At 39.5% G+C, this 22,394-nt stretch overlaps 2 protein-coding genes across 4 annotated transcripts in view; one reads left to right on the forward strand and one right to left on the reverse strand.

Moving 5' to 3' along the window:
* The window catches only part of SKA2 (spindle and kinetochore associated complex subunit 2), a 29,383-nt gene extending 28,264 nt beyond the window's left edge, over positions 1-1,119 (reverse strand). Inside the window, exons 1-2 of one of the 3 annotated variants that reach the window (XM_070227513.1) lie at positions 1,078-1,119; positions 671-879 (exon numbers count right to left, since the gene is read on the reverse strand). In XM_070227513.1, coding sequence (XP_070083614.1) covers positions 671-703 — 33 coding nt within the window. In that variant the 5' untranslated portion in view covers positions 704-879; positions 1,078-1,119. Of the gene's footprint in view, positions 1-670 lie in introns of all 3 variants that reach the window. The other 2 variants (XM_005597525.4, XM_003362498.5) reach the window with 2 other exon arrangements.
* On the forward strand, positions 968-21,166 carry PRR11 (proline rich 11). The gene is made up of 10 exons (XM_001503731.5): positions 968-1,433; positions 9,413-9,545; positions 10,927-11,077; positions 11,449-11,571; positions 13,517-13,774; positions 14,956-15,054; positions 15,418-15,527; positions 16,399-16,458; positions 16,547-16,643; positions 19,108-21,166. The coding sequence occupies exons 2-10, from the start codon at positions 9,418-9,420 to the stop codon at positions 19,174-19,176; spliced, it is 1,095 nt and encodes a 364-aa protein (XP_001503781.2). The 5' UTR covers positions 968-1,433; positions 9,413-9,417; the 3' UTR covers positions 19,177-21,166.
* Positions 21,167-22,394: the final 1,228 nt, after the last annotated feature.

The following is a 22,394-nucleotide window of genomic DNA, read 5'->3' on the forward strand; positions in this document are numbered from 1 at the left end:
GCAGGGTACCTTCCTTGTGCCAATCTCGCCCGCGCTCCAGGAACGGAGCTCTCGGCTCAGATCTCCATGGCTCACATCTCTCCCCCACCCAAGGACTGCAACCTCGGGCCAAAAGAAACTGGTCCAGGGACTTCTTTCGTCGCTAGGAAGTTGTGCACGCAAGTCTAGCATCCTTTCTCAGACTTTCTCAGCCCGCCTTGGAGAATGAACGGTTCAGTCCTAAAGGGATTTCTCTCCGCCCACTCGGTTTATTCCTCTCCCCACCCTCCATCCTCTTTTCCTGGACTGTGAACGACCTCTCCCCTTCTTGGGGGCATTTAGGGACCATTCCAGTCACGTCTTTTTGCTGGAAATAGGTAGAACACTGTCTGGCACCAGCTACAGCTCCTCGAGGAGCGGAAAGGTGAGAGCAAGAACAAGAAATTCCAAAGGCCCCGCACCCTCAGCATCTCCCGCCATTTCCCTCACGAGTTTCCCGGATGTAACCCCTTCCCCGCGGCGGTTAAAAGAGACCAGGCGGCTGCGATTCCCTTCAGTACAGAAGGAGGGACCTCGAGTCTGGTCCAGCCTCCGCCGCCCAGGGTTTCCTGCGACTCCAAATTGCGTCCCACCTTGAAGGCTATCGGGGAAAAATAAAATACCCAGTAGATCTCCTTCACTTTACACTCACCATCAGTTCCAGCTTATCGACCTCCGCCTCCATGTTGAATAGTTGACATTCCTCAGACCGCGGCGGCGCTTAAGCCGCAAACCGTACTAGCACTGAGGGTCCCTATTGGACAGCTGTCACTCAACGTCTTGCACTCATTGGCTCCTCAGCTTCACCGGCGCCCGCCCATTGGCGACTGGGTAACGCCCCTCCACATGAAACACCTTTCGCTGTTGGACAAAGACACAAAACGCCGCAGGAGGATTGGCTGCTATACACTTTTTTTTTGCCATTGGCTGCACCCTCATCTCTACTTTCAATTTCATAGTTAGGGCTCAGCAGAGAAGAGGTTGCGATTGGCGCAGTCTGAAAAAGAGCCAACCAGTTACACAAAAGCTTCCACAAACAGCAGAGGGGACGTGACACACCTTCTTTCCTCCCCTGCTCCCCTCCCCGTCACTCCCGCCTTCTCGTTATTCATACAGGAAGCGCCTCAGCTCTGATTGGCCGGAGCGTGGTGCTCTCTCAACCAATCACAAGCCAGGCTGTGCCCCTACACTACCGCGAGAGCGAATCGTGGAGAGACCGTGGCTACGATTGGTCCCTCCACGATAAGGTTTTAATTTTGAATTTTACTTAATGGCGAGGGAGAAGCCACTGCCGGTACTCCATCTAATCCCCGGGCTCTTAGGCTAGTAACTGCTGGGAGACCTTCCTGAGTTACCTGAGTTCGTGTCTTCCGTAGCTGGGCCTGTTGCTGCTGGCGTTCTTACGGTTTACGGAGGTGAGGACTTTATCTGCACTCGGAGGGGAGATCAAAGGTGGGGAAGAAGAGGTTTGAAGCTGGGTAAGAAATGCTCGGCCGGGCTCCACCCTAACTATACTTCTATTTAATTGACGCTCTGCAAAATGTTTTGGACCAGAACAGCCGCCTTATTTTTCACAGTTCTTTATATCTTTGCTACTCACTTCTGCATCACTTGGGCGCTTGTTAAAAATGCAAATTATCGGACTCCATCCAAATGCACTGAATCAGAAGATGCATTTTAACAAGATCCCCTCAGTGATTCCTATGCACATTAAAGTCTGAGAACGTCCATTTGTTGACAGGGAATATTACTGTGTCCCCTGATATAGTCTTAATATCGTCCGACGTTCTGTGAGAGTGTCAATTTTAAAAGTCTACTATGTGCCTAATACTGGGCTTTAGGTATATAATACTATGTGCTGGACTGGGCTTTAGGGAGCTGAAATCTCTTTAGAGATAGAAAACAGGAACAAAATAGCAATGCTGAACAGCATTAAACGTAAAATTAAATGTAAGCAGGTGCTACCAGAAATAACCCTATGGATGTTCAAGAGGAATCAGTTGAACTGGTAATGGAAATTGATTAATAGACTGAAAGTTGTTTATGGGAGAGTGTAAGAAATCTTCATAAAATGTGTTTGGGGAAGATGATAATGAAATGCAATTGTCATTTCTGTTGCTGTGACAGCTTTGGAAGTGCCCTCTGACCAAAAGCACTTTTCATATCACAGGGTGGAGTTTTAACGGAAGCAGCAGCGCCAACTTCTACAGAAGACTGTAATTCTTATGCTATTATTTATTGCATCTTCCTACTAGAAATAGTTTTGGACACATCCTTCAACCATATGAAGGTGTGATATGATCTGAAGAACTAAAAACCTCCCTTACCAAGAGATTTTCCAGTATTTAACTGTATTAAAGCATATTCCTTAACTAAAAGAGAACATTTGCTAGCTAACACTTTGCAGGAATGATTTTTTCTTTCATTTATTGAACGATGCATTATTTAGTGCCTGCTATACTCTGAGTCCTGAGGAAACAAAAATGAATAAAGTTTATTCTTCCCTTGAAAAGCTCACAGTCCAGCAGAGTGACAAACATACAAACAAAAATTACAATGCAATATAATAAATGTGATAATAAGGGTGCATATAAAATGTTATAGAAGCACGAAAGAGATGGCATTTCAGCCAGTGTACATCCCATAAGGACAGAAACCATATTGGTCTTGTTCAGAATTGTATCCCAGCACTTATCATATTGCCTGGTGGATTATACGCACTGAGCAAATATCTGTGAGAAAAAGTAACAGAATCTTGAAGGCTATATAAGTTGACCTGAAGGAGGATACCCCAAGCAGGGGGAAAGACTGATAACACTATAGAAAGTATTTGCTGTTTGGTATACGTGAAGTACCAACTGCTAATCACGAAAAGAAATGAGGCTGCAAAGAGCCGTTAGAGCTAAATTGTGAGAAGCTTTGAAAGGTGTGCTAAGGAATTTGGTTTGTCCAGTGGGTGATAAGGAACCTTCCAATACTTTTAAGCAATATCAGGATCATATTTGCATTTTAAAAAACTAACTCTAGTAAAAGTGTAGAAAATGAACTGGCAAGAGGAAAGACTGAAGGCAGGAGGATCATTGGAGGAACACTCAGACAAACCCAAACTGAGGAACGTTTTCCAAAACAACTGGTCTGGACACTTCAAAGATATGAATATGAAGAAAGGCAAATACTTATATAAAAAGGCTGGGGAACTGTTATAAATAAAAGGAAACTGAAGAGACACTACAGTTAAATGCAATGTGGAAAGGGAAAGTGAGCAGCTGTAAAGGTTCTTATTGAGATGACTGGGGTAATTTGAATATGGAGTGTTTATTAGATAATATCGAGGTTAAATTTCCTGACTGTGTTTATGGTTTTGTAGGAGAATGTCCATGTCCATGTTAGGAAACTCAAGCTAAAGTATCTAGGTATGAAGTGTCATGATGTCTGCAACTAACACTGCTCAGCCAAAAACTAAAAACTTTTTTGTGTGTATATAAATTTTATGTATTTATATACACTTATATATATTTTATATATTTTATTTTGAAAAATTTCAAACTTTGAGGAAATGTACAAGAATAGTATAATTAACACTCATATATCATTCACCTAGATTCACCAAGTATCTTTTTGTATGGGGTGTGTATATAATATATATTGTAATATATTTATGTAATATTTATATATAATATAGACATACAAATTAATATAATACATAAATAATAATATGTGCATAAATATAATACATAAATTTTTCAAAATAAAAAGAGTAAGGGCAAATACACTGTAGCCAAAGACAGAAATGAGGAAGCCCAGGGGAAAGGTGGTAAAGACCAGGGAAGTTAGAGGATAGAAGGGGTAGAGATGGTAAGGAGAAGAGACAGGAAGAATTAATCAGAGAAATATTTCTGATTCCTGTACATGAATATATGTGTATAAGTGTAATATATATATATTTTGTATATTCTGTTTTATAATGGAGTATCCTAATTTCCTTACTTACCTTTTTTTAATCATCTTGTGTTACAGGTTTTTTTTAATCGGCCTTAAATTCTTTTCAAAACAAGGCAGGCAAAAAGGAAGGAAGAGTACTTTTCAATAAAAAATAGGAAAAAAGCTTTGAGTAATCATGAAAGAATGAGCTTCTATGTAGTGTTAGCAATTGGAATCCCACCTAATCCAGCAAAAAGAATTTCTATGTCTCATTCCTCTGCTGGGAAGGGGACAAGTCTATGTGTTTTAACCTATAGGGAGACTGCCATATGCTCTTCCAATTGGACAGTTATCCTCCGCAGAGTGTCTAATGCTTTTAGTAAAGCAATGATAAGAAAAGAAAACCTTAGCTTGCTGAGTCCTCTGTCCTGAGATGGGAATTCATTATCTTTCATTTTGGGAAGGGTGTAATTATTTTTGAATGGAATGTTAATCTAGGAATTATCTCAGACTGTGCCTTTCTACCCAGACAGATTTGACATAGTCTCTTAATTCTCTGCATGTGCTAATTTCTGTATTTAATTAGAAGGCTATTAGAGTAACAATGACCCAGAGCCCAGGAAACACACACATAGAACACAGACAGAGACACAGGAAAAAAATAGGATTTAGTTCCTAGATTTTTTTTTTCATTGAAAAATAATGTCCAAAATGACATACATCAGCTTCTGTAGGACTCTTTAGAAATTTGAATGCATGGGCGCTGGAACAACCACCAGGAAAGGGCTAGAAAAAGATGGCTCAGTTTTAGAATGGTAGTACTCTAATTTTCCAGCTAATAGTACATACCAAGCCAGCCCTGGTGGGCTAGTGGTTAAGAGTCGCGCCCAGGTCTGTTTCCTGGTTAGGGAACCACACCACGCACCTGTCATCATACCTTGTTGTCTGCGTGTTGCTGTGATCCTTAAAGCTGTGTTTCAGGTGGACAGATTTTAGCAGAGCTTCCAGTCTACAACAGACTAGGTAGACGGACCTGGCCACCCACTTCTGAAAAAATTGGTTATTAAAATAGTGTGTATAGCAGCAGAGCATTGGCTGACACAGCTTCGTGAGAGGATGGCACAAAAAGACCAGACGGGGTTCCTCCCTGCTATACACAGGGTCCCTAAGGGTCAGAATCCACGGGACGGCACTAAACAAAATGTTGCCATGCCTCCATGGGGATCTTCTTTTATTCATCATACTGAGTGGACCATTTCAATCTGGAAATTGAAGTCCTTCAGTTCTGGGGGATATTTTTGTATTGTTTATTGGATAAAATTCCCTCCATTTTCTCTGTTCTCTCCTAAAATTTTTATCTTCCAACTGCTCTATTACATTTTTAAAATTCATGCTTTTCTTTTTTTTTTGAGGAAGAGTAGCCCTGAGCTAACTGCTGCCAATACTCCTCTTTTTCTTAAGGAAAACTGTCCCTGAGCTAACATCTGTGCCCATCTTCCTCTACTTTATATGTGGGACGCCTACCACAGCATGGCGTGCCAAGTGGTGCCATGTCCAGAATCCCACCTGGCAAACCCCAGGCCGCTGAAGCAGAACGTGCGAACTTAACCGCTGCCCCACGGGCCGCCCCAAATTCATGCTATTTTTAACTTCTAAAAGCATTTTGTCATCCTTCTTGTTTCATGAATGCAGTATCTTATTTTCTGAAGATATTTCTCTCTGTTTTTGAAGTTTTCTTCTGTTTCCTACATTCCTTCCATTTCCTTTGAAATGGAAATAGCTTTTTTGGTTTTTTTTCTGTTTATTTTGGTCTCTTTTTTTCATGTTAGAGACCTTCCTAAAATGGCTCATCATCCTTGGCTCTTACGTGTCAAAGGTAGCACAAAAAAGATTATTGGAAACTTGAAGTAGGAAAGGTTGATATTGTCGATCTGTGGGTACCACAATGGGTAATTGATCAAGGACTTGGCCATTTCGGGGGGAACCCCAAAAGTCAATATCTGTAGGCCTTTTTTCTTGGGCCAGCCAGTTTCCCTGGAGAGAAATCTAGTCTCCTGCAGGGGGAATGAGGGATGTTGGGGTTTGAGGCAGAGAAGTACACCTGATGACCTGTGTTCTAGGAACTGAGCTGAGGAAGGGATTGAAAGACTCAGTTTTCAGTTCGCTATCATCCCTTATCTTCTGTATGGTGACACACACATGACTCTGCTATGCCCAGTGGCCCAGAATTCAGCACCTCTCTGGCTAAACTTCTGCAGAGAATAAATGTGCCCATCTTTATTGGATTGTGCCTGGCTGCAAGAACAGGAGGACAGACTCCAGAGGCCTATCTGATCTTTATAAAGACTTTTAATTAGTCCTATTTTAGCCCTACCCCAAACCTTCAAAGGTATTAGATGACTTCAAGTCCCAAATCTTCTGAGAGTTTTAAGAATCGTCTTGCTTCCTATTGTCTTCTCTACAACACGCAGTCAAGCCTCAGCTTTCCTCTGCTCTGCCAAGTCAATTACCATTCATCCATCTGCTCACCATTTTCCATAATTTTGTTGACATCTATCATCTACTGTGGTCTCTGTTCCCATCCTTTGTCTTAAGAGTTTATGCCTTTTTGATTCCTTTACTGCTTTTTCATGTTTCAGAAGGGAGTGGAGCACCAGTGTGCTGATAAGTGTTTAATAAATATATATACATAACTTTATTAAAAATTTACTGATATAAAGTAATAATATAATAATTATTATAAATAATAATAAAATATCCAATGCTCTTCCCTGTAAATTTCATATGACCAACTGATTCTCATAGAATACGATTGTTGATTTTTACACATTTCTTATATCTATAACCAACCTATGGTTGTAATTTAAGAACAAGTGTAGTCCTGATGCGAATGTTGGTTGATATTTTCGTTTATAGAGTAAGACAAAGGTGAAACACAAAGACTTATGTTGGAACTTCACTTCAGTATGTATGCAACTTCTTTGATGAATCAGAAAATAGTTTCCAAATACTGGAATAATATTCCTCAATTTTTTGTGCTATTGACAATGTAAATGACTACACACAAGATAAACTTTTTAGTTTAATCTGCATTAACATTTTCTTCATCACTTTCTTAACAATCAACAGAATAATAAATCAAGCCCTAATCTGTAGTGTTTTATAATATCCATGGTATAAATACTCCCATCATGGCCAATTTCAAGTTTCCAATGTGAAGTCACTGAATGTGGAGCTGGGAAGAAATTAACAATAATACATCATTCTATAGCATTTTCACTATATAGATACAATAAGGTAAACAACCTCAAGAGCATAGATGAAAGTAAGATCATTAGGAAGTGATGAGTTTTGCATATTTGTTACCTTTTAAAATATAAATTATCTAATGGTAAGTTTATATAATTTAATTTTAATGGTGGGCATGTTTAACAACTGACTCACAGACTTCTTGAAAATGTAACACTTGATGTCAACCCCAGCACACCACTGGAGTGGAGATAAAGGTACAGGGTCAGGGGGCAGCTGTGGTGGCACAGTGGTTAAGTTCACGTGCTCCACTTTGGCACCTGGGGTTTGTGGTTTGGATCCCGGGCACAGACCTACACAGTGCTCATCAAATCATGCTGTGACAGCATCCCACATACAAAATAGAGGAAGATTGGCCCAGATGTTAGCTCAGGGCCAATCTTCCTCAGCAAAAAAAAAAAAAAAAAAAAAAATACAGAGTCAATCCACCAAGTTTAACCAGAATGTCCAGCTCCTTTCTAAAGTCTATTTTCATAACTTAGAGATTGGTGGCTATAGGAAAAAGAGGCAGGAGGCTGGTTCTCTGGGTCAGTTTGATCTCTAACAAAGCATATCAAGAGGAGAGAGGGAACAGAAGCCTCCAGGGCTGCAAAGGGGCAGACGGATGACAAGGAAGGGGAGGTTACCATGGAAGTCTCAGATTCGAGGAATCCCAACCAGTGAACTCGGGGCCTTCCGTAGAGGTTTCCAGTGACCTTTCTCCATAGAAAGTTCAGGCAACCACAGGATTGCTGCTTCCTCTGAGGCTTTCCTAGTTATCTCCATTCAGAGTATTTTTTGTCCTGTGTTCAGTTTTTTAAAAAAATCAATCAATCCTTTAAACATCCGTTGTGTTTAATAATCCCAAGAATGGCCTTCTCTGTTTCAGCAGAAAAAGTGATATAACAAAATTGAAGTCAACTGTTTTTTGATGTGTCTCCCAAGCCTCTAAGAACAATTAAGGAAAATGCTCTGTTAATTTGAGACCTGGCAATTAGTTCAATAAGATGTCGTCAAGAACCTTTACTCCTAGAAGGGGTAATGATATATGCACTGTCCCCCATTGCCATTAGGGGTGCCCTCTGCAAGCCCGACGCTCTTGGAACTAAGCTGCTTCTGAGTTTTTACAACCTACAGCGGGGTTGGGGAGGTTCTTCAGCCAGTGGAATCTGATCGCTGAGCAAGCCTAGAGCTGCATACCAAGTGCTGGGAGGTTACTGGGTGAACAAGAGTGGAATGAATGTGTATTTTAAAGGCCAATTGTTCATATTCAAATGTAAGTTTGAACGGAAGGAGGCCTAGCCCTTGAGACCATTTTTATTTCTCCTACTTGTATAGACATCTTTCTTCCTCAGGTAGCAACAGCTAAAACTAGTAAAGCACTTCTTCACATCAAACTGGCTCTCACTTAATTTTCTTCAGCAAAGGATATGGATTAAAATCTAAACACACCAGATAGTGTTTAAAAATGCTTTAAAATAAATGTTTTGAAACACCCGTGTCTTAGATTTGGGGTAATTGTTATTACATTGTGTCACCTATTTAATCTATTGCACCGCAGTGTGTTAGAAAGAACGTGGTCTTTGGAGACTTACAGATCAGGACTTAATGCTTTATTTCACTACATTGGACAAATCATCTAGTCTTTCTAAGCCTCAGTTTATTTTTGCATAAAAATGAGGGTGAAAATTCTCTTCCTCAGGGATAATATCTTGCAGGATAGTGAGGAGTCACTGAGAAATGTATGTGAAGATGCCTAAAAGTAAATGGACATTGTAGAATGGTTAATGGTCCATTACCAGCTCTACCTATTGCAGTGGATGTTATGGTAAATGTTACTGGCAAATATAACTGACTATAACCCACTTATATCCATTTTCTCTGTTACATAGAAAGGGAAATTCACTTAACGAAAAAAACAAGACAAGCAAAGCAAAATTAGAGATTAATGTAATGCCAAAGCCAAAGTCTCTCTAGAGATAGTTTAATTCTGGGTTTAAACTTTTCTCCCTTTCAGAGAACTTCTGGAATGCTCGTAGTGACTTATTTCCTAACCAAGGTGGCAGTTACAAGGGTGTGTTCACTTTGTGATAATTCATTGAACTATACACTTAAGATTTGTGCATTTTCTATATGTATATATTATTCTTCAATAAAAAATGTAAAAAAAAAAATTTCTCTGTAGAAATCATGCCCAAGTTCAAGCAACGAAGAAGAAAGCTAAAAGCCAAAGCAAAAAGATTATTCAAAAAAAAAGAAGCCTGTCATTCTCAGTCCAAGCTAATTACACCTCCCCCTCCACCACCCTCACCAGAAAGGTAAGTCATAAGGTGGAACAGAGAAATTCTTAAAAATCAGATCAGTTTAGGATAGAGTGACAAGATTTAGCAAATAAAAATACAGAATGCCCAGTTAAATTTGAATATCAGATAAACAATGAATATGTTTTAGTATTATCCCATGCAACATTTGCAATATACTTATACTAAAAAATTATTCATCCTTTATCTGAAATTAAATTTTATCTGACCATCCTGAATTTTATGTGGCAACTGTAGTTTAAGAGTCCAAATAAAGTAAGAATCTCAAGGAATTGTGTTGGAGGTATAGAGTAACTATTTTCTCCTTTCCTAGTCAAGTTAATTGCATAAATCTAGCAACTAAGTGATGAAAGAAGGATATAGGACTGGAATTTAAATCTTAGTTTTGGTAAAGTTTGGTCACTTATTCTCTGGGACTCAGAGCTTAAATGCGTTATAGAAAGAGACTCAGTTCTAGGAACCCTAGGGTACTAGTTTCCAGGATAACATACTTTATACATCTTGTTATAGCTCTCTTTCTGGAAAAATTTTTAAAACAGACCCTCAAAAAGCAGCAATCATGATATCATCCTTGACTCTTCTCTATCTCTCCTGAATATTGAAAAGGCCCTCTAACTGGTCTTCCAGTTCTGCCCTTGCCCCCTCTGCAGTATATTTCAGTGCAGCCCCTAGAGGGAGCCTGTTAAAATGATGCCATATTGCTCCTCTGCTTAAAACTCCTTTGTATGTCCCACAAGGCCTCTATGGTCTAACTCTGACCTTATCTCCTGATCCCCCATGCTTCAGTCTCTCCACCCTAGACACGCTGGCCTCCTTGCTAGCCCTCAGACACCTCAGACAAGCTTCCACCTCAGAGCCTTTGTAATTACTGTTGCCCTTGCCTGAACTGCTCTTCCCCCAGATGTCTGCATTGCTAGCTTCTTTACTTCCTGTAAGTTTTTTCGCAAAAGTCACCTCAGTGAGACTTTCCCTGCCTGCCCTATCTAAAATTTCACCTCCACCCAACATTTCACATTCCCCCCTCTTGCTTTTTCTCCTTAGCATTTACTCACTATTTAACAACCCATATATGTTATTTATTTACTTATTTTTACCTTTCTTCCTTGAGACTATAAATTCCATGAGGGCAGGGTTTTTATCTATTTTCTCCATTACTGAATCCCTGATGCCTATTTATTTACTATTTATTTTATTTTATTTTTCACTATTTACTCAACAAGTATTTGTTGTATAAGTGAATCTCCGAATTCTAGAATTGAATGAAGAATTAGGTAGTCTCTGCTCCTGAGTCATACTATAAAACTAGCTTGTTATTTAATTAGAGGCTGTTATTCCAACTCAGGAGTTTTTGCTTTGTTTGGTTTTGTTTTTCCTACAGAGTAGTTATTCCTTCAACAGATACACCCCTTAGCAAAAGCTGGCTAAGAGCATCCTGGAACTTCAAATGTCCCAATATCAAAGATGCAGTAAAACTTTGGGCAAATAGAGTGTGGTCTATATACAACTGGTGCCAGAACTGCATGAGCCAGGTATGGGTTGAATATACCTGTTTTCAGCAATACAGTTTTTCTACATGCTTAGTATGTGAGTTCACGTTTGTGTATGCTGGGTCAGTACAACATGCAGGCTAAGCTCAGAGAAGGTGAAATTATGGGGTCATGTCTGCCTTTGCTTCTGCAAAACATACATCAAGCCATTTTTTTGTCTTTTTTTCTTGTCCTTATCATATTGCTCTTCAGATTCTGGCTTGTTTATTTTATTATTACTATTTTTTTCTTTGAGGAATATTAGCCCTGAGCTAACATCTGCTGCCAATCCTCTTCTTTTTGCTGAGGAAGATTGGCCCTGGGCTAACATCCATGTCCATCCTCCTCTCTGGCTTGTTTATTTTTGATTTCAGAGTTTAGAAGTATTGAAAGATACCATCTTTCCATCCCATTTCTGCCGCCGGGAAATTCATAGTCTAAAACAACGGTTTCGCACTTTGGAAAGCGAATTATGCAAGCTCCAAGAAGCACTGAAGGTTGGTATTGTCAAATAAAAAACAAATCTGGAATTAGGTAAGGAGGGAAGGGATTGTCCCCCATAGGAATCCCAGTGTGCTTTTACCAGAAGGAGGAATGGCCACAGGCGAGTGCTAGTCCTGGGTCTGTTTGCTCTCGGATCTATTCCTTAAACTTCAGAGGCTCTGCTCTGTATTGCAGGAGGGCTGACCCCTGCAGGTTACATTTCCCGAGCTCCATGTCACCTGGCTTCTGGTTGTGCCTGGCTAATGGAAGACACTGATGAGAGACTAGAGGGAGGGAGAAGATGGGGTGTTTTTCCTCTTCATTCTCTGTGTTGGGCGATTTCTCCAGTGATGGTTGTTGTTGTCTCCCTGACTTCAGCTCCCCCTAAGTGAGTCTGTGTTTCTTGATTCTCTGGGTTAACCCAGTTCCAGAGATCTGGTTACACTACTCTTCCCTTTGACTCTCCAGCCTCAGGGTATTCATGGCTTTCTGGCCTTGCTAATCTCTGGTCTGCCTCACCGGTCCCTTGTATGCTTCTCAGCTCTTCCATCAGCAGTGTAACCACAGAGGCAGACACTAGAGTGATGTGGCCTCGAACCAAGGAATGCCAGTAGATAGCAGAAGCTGGAAGAGGCAAGGAACAGATTCTTCCCTGGAGCCTTGGGAGGGGGTGTGGCCCTACGGACACCTTGATTTTGAACTGCTAATCTCCAACACTCGGAGAATGAATTTTGACTGTTTTAAGCCATCAAGTTTTTGTGATAATTTGTTATAGCAGCCATAGGACACTAATAGACCCTCTTACTTCACAGAGTCATTGTATTCGTTTTCTGGGGCTGGCGTAGCAAAGTAGCACAGGCTGCATGGCTTATACAACAGAAGTTCAATTTCTTACAGTTTTGGGGGCCAGAAGTCTGGGCTCAAGGTGTTGGTAGGGTTGGTTTCATCTAAGGTCTTTCTCCTTGGCTTGCCTTCTTACTGTGTCCTCAAATGGTCTTTTCTCTGTGCATGTGCCTGGTGTCTCCCCTGTGTGTTCAAATTTCCTCTTTTTATAAGGACACCAGTCAGATTGGGTTAGAGCCCACCGTACGGCCTCCTTTTAACTTAATCACCTCTTTAAAGGCCCTATTGGGGCCGGCCCCGTGGCCAAGTGGTTAAGTTCGTGTGCTCTGCTTCGGTGGCTGAGGGTTTTGCGGATCGGATCCTGGGCGCGGACATGGCACCGCTCATCAGGCCATGCTGAGGCAGCATCCCACATAGCACAACCAGAAGGACCCACAACTAAAAATATACAACTATCTGCCGGTGGGTCTATGGCGAGAAAAAGGAACAAATAAAATCTTTTTTTAGAAAAAAAAGCCCTATCTCCAAATACAGTCACATTCTGAGGTACTGGGGGTTAGGGCTTCAACACAGGAATCTGGAGGAGGGACACAATTCAGCCCCTAACAGCCATGTTCCAGACCCTTGGCCTTTTTACCAGTTCCTTGAATACACTATATTCTTGGCTGCATTAAGTTTTTTTCCTCTACCAGGGACTCTGTTCCCCCTGTCTTTATGTCCCTCCTTCACCTGGTAAGCCTAAATTCAACCTTGAGATCATGGCTAAATATCACTCGCTGGGCCTCCAGCTATTCATGCTCACAGCACACTGCATTGCTCTTGTTGAAGTATTGTTTTGTTTTGAATGTGTTTGTGTATGTTTAATGTCTGTCTTCCTCACGAGACTGTCAGCTCCATGAGGTGACAGACAGAGCTCACATTGTACCCACAGTGCCTGACATATAGCACACAAAAAACAGATAGATGAATGAATGAATTTGCTTGTGATAAATGAGAAAATCTTTTGAAGCACATGGTATACTGAGAAAGCATTCAATATGCTGTATTTGTTGACTCTCGGCCACAAGAACCAAATTAATCTGTTGTTTATTTGCCAAATGTAATGTCTACTTCCAGACGGTCTCAGAAAATTCTTTCTGTCCAAGCTGCGGTCAAACATGTCACATGAGTGGTAAACTTACAGATGTGCCTGTGTGTGCTCTAAACACCCCTGGAGAATCTGGAGCTGAACTTCCTCCCACACTGCCACAGCCAGTCATTCATCTTCCTCCTCCACCTCCGCCTCCACCCCCTCCACCGCCTCCTCTGCCTCTGCCTCCACCACCGATAGCGCCTTTGCTGCTCAGAAAATCCAATCTCACTAAAGAACTTCAGGTAAAAAACAATCTAGTAGAGGTGTGTATTGGAAGAGTAAACTCAAGTGGCCTTTTAAGTCTGGGCTAAGGGCTTTGGCATTTTGCTCTGATTCCATATCTTAATTGTGTTTTTAAAAATTCAGTCCTGGATCTGGCCCTGTCACCTAAGGGTTAAGTTCCACGCACTCCGCTTCAGTGGCCTGGGTTCAGTTCTCAGCATGGACCTATACCACTTTACGGTGGCCTTGTTGTGGCAGCAACATATATACAAACTAGAGGAAGATTGGCACAGATGTTAGCTCAGAGCAAATCTTCCTCAAGCAAACAGAAGATTAGCAACAGATGTTAGTTCAAGGCCAATCTTCCTTAGCAAAACAAAAATAAAAACAAAAACAAAGACAAAAAACAAAACCTCAGTCCCCTGGGAACTCACAAAAGCTGGATTTAGTAATGAAAGTGATTTTTTTTTAAAAGATAACTGAATGAAATCCAGTAGAGTGGGAGATTCCTATCAGCTTCTCAGTATATCTTTTTACAAAAATGAAAACCTTCCTGGGAAATCAAATTAAGAACAGAAGATGGCTTAGTGAGTGAAGTGAGAATAAAGAGTTGGTGGATCCTAAAGTATAATGCCATTAGGCTGGAGAACCAGTCTCCATTAGAGTTACTTATCTGCCAGGGCGACCAGAAGATCTGTGATTCACTTAGATAGGCATGACCCTGTTTAAAAATCTGTTGAATTTTCACTACAGATACATTTCTTTTAAAATGGCTGAGTTAAATCCATAGCCTATTGTTATATTTGCCCTAATGTATACCTCCCTGAGTATTCATTCTCGCTCTAGGGAACTGAGTCTTCATTTTAGGTAGTTCAGGCAAAACTTCACTTTGATTCAAGGAGCTCCTTCAACTCCTGTCTTATTATAGTGACTCCCAAGGAAAATGTGTAGTTGCAGGGAACTAGCCCATCTCTTATTTACTATCAAAGCCTTACATTTTGATAAATACTTTTCAATAGCCTTCGCATCCATGGGTACTGAAAACAGGATGGTTCTTGCTTGAGTGGAAAGAATTTGATAGGCTCCTTGGGTAAATGAGAGTTAATTTTTAACTCTAAGTCTTTAAACCCTAGATTTGGATTTGCATTTGACTAGAAATCCTGGTTCCAATTTGAATTCTAATTTCTCCATGCATTTTAAGGTTGGACCGTTAAAAAAAGATGGACCTATGCAGATAACAGTTAAAGACCTGCTGACTGTGAAATTAAAAAAGACGCAGAGTTTTGATGAAAAGAGGAAGGTAAGATATCATTGACTATATACATGGTCTTTCAGCTTTTAACCTAGTTATCCCTCTCTGGAAAATAAGCATTAGTCTTATGTATAGAAGCCATTCTGAGGTATTTGATGTTTTATTTATGTAATTTTGAATCTCTTCAACAAAATGTGTAGATCCCAAAGTTATTTAATAGGCAGTTTTATCTATCAACCATTAATCCCAAGAGGTATAGATAGACTTTGAAGCTTTGTAATAAAAATTGAATAGCGTAGGGGATATGTCTTACACATACCCAGCAGTGAAATGTTCACTGTTTCAGCATGTTTATATTTTGAATGATATTTTTAAATGTGTTTTTAATTATGTCTCATTTTTTGATTAAAGCATGTACCATCACCAAAGGCTCGGAATCCACTAGTTACTGTCTCTGACCTGAAGCACGTTACCCTGAAACCAAGCTCCAAAGTGTTAACTCAAGTGACAAATGTCTTCATGTGAGGAAGTGCACGATGTTATGCTCTACTGCTGCCTAAAAGAACGAGTTTTTGCTTATTTCTGACCTTAGAAGTTATCTATATACATATATATATCTGCTTATGTAGAAAAATTGAAATTTATAGAAAAGTTTAATGAAGAAAACAAAAATCATGCAAATAATCCTATCTTTGGAAATAATCACTGTTAACATATTGTTGTTTATCATTCTAGTCTTTTTCTAAGCATATACTCTATTATTTCCATTTCATGATGCTGTTTCTTATAAGATGCCATTGATTTAATAACAGATTTGAGGGGAAAAAGAAATATCAAGAATTTTAAAAGCAGCTTGACTTCAGAAATAATAAAATGTAAAAACTAGTATGTCTTGAAATTAAAGAAATATGATGTGTGTGTGTGTGTCTATACCTGTGTATAATCGTATTGTACATACAGTTACGGCTCTTCCCATGTAATGTGTCATGAACTTTCCCTTGTATTATATAAATTAGTTTAAAGCATCATATTGACTTCTTCAATATATGCAGTTTATTATGTGTAAATTTCATAGAAAAAATTCTGTTTTGAGACATTTAGGTTATTTATGATTTTTTATTTCTGTAATTCTTCAGTGAACATGCTTGTCCGTCATCTGTGTGTATGGTTGAGTTTTTCCCTATGATAGTTCTTATGCGTGTAATTACTGAATCAAAAAGTATTACTTATTAGAATGATTATATCCCCTTATGCTCCTATTGGCATCTACTGCTACTTTTTAATGTAAGAAATTAGTGCTTTCTAGGAGGTTGCCTATAGAAATGATTGCTTTGCTTTGGGAAAAATGATAAAATCTGGCGAGCTCTAACTTTTATATCTTTATTTTATCAGTACTCCTGGTAAAAGCCAGATAGATCTACGGAAACTACTTAGAAAAGTCGATGTAGAGAGGTAACACATTCCTTATCTTTATGCTTTCTAAATCCATTTGAAAAATTGGCATAAAACATGGCTCCTAATATTTTTAATACCTTTGCAGGAGTCCAGGTGGCACCCCACTTACCAACAAAGAAAATATGGAAACAGGAACTGGGCTGACCCCAGTAATGACCCGGGCTTTGAGGAGAAAGTTTGAGGTAAGCCTTTAGAAAAAAAGACGTGGTTCCTTTTCTTCAAAATCATTTATTTAGACTCATAATCTAAAGCATCTTGCTTAATAATAATCATAATTTTTAAATGGTACCTTATGCTTTACAAAGCACTTTCATATTTAGACTTCATAAAATTCTATGAGGCAGCTAGGATTATCATCTCCACTTTAGCAATGACTATCTGGTTTCATTAACTCCTTTAATAAGTATTTATTAAGCACTTCCTATGTGCCAGGCATTGTGCTATAGTACCAGGTAAGCAAAAATAGACACATCTACTGTCTTGGAGCTTTCAGTCTAGAGAGGAAAATAGAAACTAATCATATAATCACATATTTGTATAATTTTGTACTGGAGTAAGTGCTATGAAGGAAAGAAACAGGGTTTGTGGGAACCCATAAAGGAACTTGATCTAGCCTGGATGATCTAGGAAGAGATGAAGCAAGACTTAGAGGATGAATAGGTATTAACCAGGAAGGGTACCTCCACGGTATGAGGTGGCCCACCGTGGGTGTCAGGGAGGAAACAGTTCCAGGTAAAAAGAGCAGCATGTGCAAGGGTCTCGTGGTGGGGAGAGATCATGGCCTCTCTGAGGAACTGAAAAGTGAGTCTGACAGTGGTGAAAAATAGAGATGGAAATGTAGATAGGAGTCAGATCACGCAGAGTTGGTAGGAAAAGGTCTTGGCAGCTTTCTTCTTTGTCACCTACATGTACAACCCACACACCAAAATCTAGTACATCAGCTGGCCCTTGCATGATTTCTTCCAAACCCTGTTTGTTTCCTTATCTCCCTGATCACCTCTATCATCAGATCTGTGAGAAGCAGGCATCCTTCTGCCTCCCCTGCTTAAGTGCTGGGACACAGAGCTGCTGGTCTCTTGGGCTATGAAGCTTCTATTTCTATCTCCCTCTGGCAGCAGAGACACACTACAGACTTCACTGCTGACACTCTCCCACCCCAACACTGCTCACTTCATTTTCTCCTTAAGAATCAGTGCGTTTTGCAGGACAGCTTGGTTTCCCATTGCCAATCAACTTGGTCCTCCTGGGCAGTGTAGGCATGGCCAGATTCCTCTTTCCTTCTTTTGGAGCATCCAATAGGAGTCTACCCCCAGATCATGTTCCTTGGTGATACCACAAATTGTAAAGGACAGGGGCAGAGGACAAACACCTCGCTGAAGGATTAAGCCCTTTCCTTTCTTTGTTTAGCTCTGGGATCCTTTTTGTCCTTGCCCCACCCCATAACTACTATAGTAGGTTGGGTAATATGAAAACAAATGAAAATAGAATAGATAATAATAAATAAATAAAGCACATATTGCACAACAACATCAGAAATCACAGATAAGACCTATGCCATATGTTGTACTCCCCAAAATCTACTTAACTAGTGTTGATGTAAATAAACAATAACCAATCTATAGATAAGACAGATAAGGTGAGATTTACTTGAACAAAGCTGAGGACTAGCCCAGGAAGTCAGTCTCCGCAAAGGAAGAAAGCATTCTGGAGAAGCATGGTTTTCAGTACAGTTTTATACCTTGTTGGGACAAAGAACATACATCAAACCCACTCAGGATACATATTCATCAAAGTTTCAAAGAAATATTCAGTTGCAGATTAGCAGGTCAACATGACCCTCATCTCCGGGAAAGGAAACTTACCTTCAAAGGAGCACCCATACTGGCTTCGGAGGAGAGGAAGTAGGCATCCTTATTTGCAAAGAGTGCATTCTTTTACTTTGAGATAATGTTTAATGCATCCTTATCTTAATGGTTAAGGCAGATGTACAATATAGGCTTGATAGGCCATAGTCAGGCCAAATCAGGTTTAAACCAGAATAGCTACCCCATATACCTCAGTATGTGAAAATTTCTTATCACTAGGAGGAGGTCCAGTAAAAACTGTTTTTAGACATAGAATGACCTTTCCCATCCAGCCCTTAGGCTTCCTTTTTCCTTTAACTCTGAAGCAACTGTGTTAGTTAGGTTTTGCATTTGGCTACAGGTAACGGAAATCTGACTTCAGTGGCTTAACCAACGAGGGGCTTATTTTTCTTACCTACATATTCCCTTGGGAAGTAAACAGTTCACAGCTGGTATAGCAGCTTCACCATGTCATCCCTGCTCTTCCATCCTTAATGTATGGCTTTTATGCTCCTGGTATAGAATGGCTACACTTCCTGAAGACTCATGTCCACATTCTAGGCAAGATAAGGAGAAGGGCAAAGGGCCAAACGGATGTGCTAGCTAAGCTACCCCTTATCTCTTTAAACAGGCATTATCCAGGAACTTCTGATTACATCAGGGACGCTAAGAAAAGTGGTTTTAGAATCTGGGTGCACTGCTGCCCTGCACAAAATCTGGCTTCTGTTAGTGACGAAGAAGGGGAACTATGTTGGCCACAGGAACATAATTCACATTATAATTGGGACTTTTGTTTTCATAGCTGGCTCACCCTAGAAGCCCAACTCAAACTCTGCCACTTTCTACAAGCAGCTTTGATGAGCAAAACTGATGCCAACTCTGCCAGACTCCTTGTGATGATCCACAAAATGTACAGATAAAATCACTCTAATATTCTTTTTTCAATATAGTAGGGTATGTATAAATAATTGTACTAAAATATAATTCCATTTGAAGAATTAAAGTATGTATGGAGCCCATTTATACCATGGTATAAAGTGGGTATTTGGATATTTTCTAGTTTGCGTGTTCAGTAAGAGAACAGATGGGAAAATGCAATCTCCAAAGTGATTTTATCCTGAAATTACCCAGTTTAGGTTAGAGAAGTTGTTCAAATTTAGCTAGATAACTGTAGCTTGTACTCTATAGGTGCAGTTGTGACTTTAAGAAAATAACCTGGTTCTTGTTCATCTTGAGTATTCTTGGGTAATTGAAAAGAAAAGTATTTTGGCCTGTAAAGTTCATGCATCGTAAGTGCTACGAACTTAATCAATAAAAAAGACCCTCTAATTTGATTTCTATTTGCTATAAACAGTTAGGATGTTAGACCATCCCCCATCCAAACCCAACTATTTTCTGAAAGGATTTGAAGCCAAAGGTCCGACGTGACCCTAAAAATTAGAATGTATCATTTCTAGCATCTTAGGTATGTAGTTAGATCTGGCTCACTGAAGTCTGACATATTCCTTACTTTTATATCTGCTATCCACATTCATGACGCTAAATATAAATTTCGTGAAGACCTCAACACGAACTTGTTTTTTCCACAGTGCCCTGCCAAGGTTTCTCTGAGGTCCATAGTGGGTTCTCTGTGAGACCTGATTCCTTGTCCTCAACAACTTGTTCATTCAATAATAGTAATAATGCACACCTTATTGGATTTTTTTCTTTCCAGCCAGGCTAGAGTTGCCAGATTTAGTAAATATAAATACATGACACCCAATCAAATTTGAATTTCAGATAAACAACAAACAACTTCTCAGTATACATATGTCTCATTAAACAACGAATAATTTTTTTAATATAAGTAGGTCCCAAATATTGCATGGGACATATTTATGCTAAAAAAGTATTCATTGTTTACCTGAAATTCAAATTTTATCTCAGCATCCTATATTTTACGTAGGCAGCCCTATCAGTCAGTCCCCTACAAAGTTGCCCAGGATTTCAGGGAGCCCCAAGTTTGCCAGACATGTCCACTTGGCAGAGGATACTAATATAGCTTCAGCCAGGATCCCCGTCATTAGTGTGCTAAGCATCATAGAGGAAGGGGAACTCTCATTAGGGCGAGTGTGACTGAAGGTGCAGGATTAGCTTCGATGCTGAAAACTTCCGCTGCAGTTCCAAGAATAAGGATAGAAGGTCCTCATGGATAGGAAACAAAGAGTTTCAGATCTTCACTGCACTTTCTAGCCTGACTGGAAGTAGATACCTAGATGATATCCTTGATATATTCTCTGATTAGCTTAGGCTAAAAAGATATTTCATCAATTTCCCAGAAATGCCTATATTTCCACAGATAAATATAGCTTTGAGATGCTAAATACAGGGTTGTGGAAAGTCACCAGACTGGAAAGCAGGCCCTGTTTTGTTCTTATGAGACCCATATTTATGTTTACAACACCTTTATAGATGAAAATTAAATAGATAATGAAGTTAAGAAACATTTCTTCTGGTAAATTTTTCTTTTAAACCTGCTAGCTACATTTATATTATGTAAGAATAAAGGGAATGATCACTGAGAATAAAGCAATTGAGTATTGTATCAGAATGTTTTATGCTGCACTTCTAATGTTTATAATATTAATAAACCACCATGTACTATATCAATTTAATTTAAATGATTTGATCATTCTTGTGGGATAAAGGTTCATTTAAAAAAATGTTATAGAAATCCTATAAATATCTGTAAAGCTGCTACTGCCATTGTACCAGTATTAAAATATGTTCTACCTTGAATTTTTTACTACTTTTTATAACAGATTTTATATTGCACCCTGTATCCTGTAAATACTATGGCTTCATTAAACTATTACTGATCATGTGTTTCCAATGTTTATTTGAGACTGAATGACAACCAGAGTTAAAAACAACCAGAGAGCATAAACAACCAAGGTGCATCTGGTTATGTTTTTAAATAAAGAATAATTTTTAGGGGCCGGCCCCATAGCCGAGTGGTTAAGTTCGCATGCTCTGCTTCGGCAGCTTGGGGTTTTAGCTGGTTCACATCCAGGGCACGGACATGACACTGCTCGTCAAGCCATGCTGAGGTGGCATCCCACATGCCACAACTAGAAGGACCCACATCCAAAAATACACAAGTATGTACCCGGGGGGGGGGGGGGGTGTTGGGAGAAAAAGGAAAAATTTTAAAAATCTACAAAAAAAAAAAGAATAATTTTTAAAACCTTTGGTTTTTCTCTTTTTTAACATTTTCACTAGAAATATAATAAATACAGAACAATGCAGGGGGCTGGCCTGGTGGCACAGTGGTTAAGTGCACACGTTCCACTTTGGTGGCCCAGGGTTTGGATCCCAGGTGCAGACATGGCACTGTTTGTCAAGCCACACTGTGGTAGGTGTCCCACATATAAAGTAGAGGAAGATGGGCATGGATGTTAGCTCAGGGCCAGTCTTCCTCAGCAAAATAGGAGGATTGGCCATGGATATTAGCTCAGGGCTAATCTTCCTCAAATAAAAAGTGCATAAAACATAAATATGTAAATTAATAAATCATAAAGCAAACACTCATGTAACCACTAAGAAAGAGACATTATAACTGTCTTAGAATCCCTGCCTGTCTTCCTCCCCCATCATAATGCCTTTTCTCAAGAAGTAACTACTGATCTGCTTGTTACAATAAATATTTCTTTGCTTTTACCCTCTAAGTATGCATCCTCAAATGCAATGATTTATTTTGCTTGCTTTTGAACTCTCTATATAAACAGAATCATACATTATACATTCTTTTGTTTCTGGCTTCTTTCAATCAATACTTATTTTTAAGATTCAACCATGTTATTGTGTAGAGGTATAGATTATTTATTTTTGGTGTATGAATATAGTTATTACTTCCTTATTGTTGATGATGTTTGTTAATGAACATTAGGATTATTTCTAGTTTTTGGCTATTATGAACCATGCATGGCATTATGAACATTCTTGAGCATGTACATATATATAAGAATTACTCTAGTGTGTATACCCAGGAGTGGAACTGCTAGGTTATAAAGTATACCTATTTTCCTTTCTTTTTTTTATTAAAGTATA

This window comes from Equus caballus, chromosome 11 (genome assembly GCF_041296265.1).
Source record: "Equus caballus isolate H_3958 breed thoroughbred chromosome 11, TB-T2T, whole genome shotgun sequence".
NCBI lineage: Eukaryota > Metazoa > Chordata > Mammalia > Perissodactyla > Equidae > Equus > Equus caballus.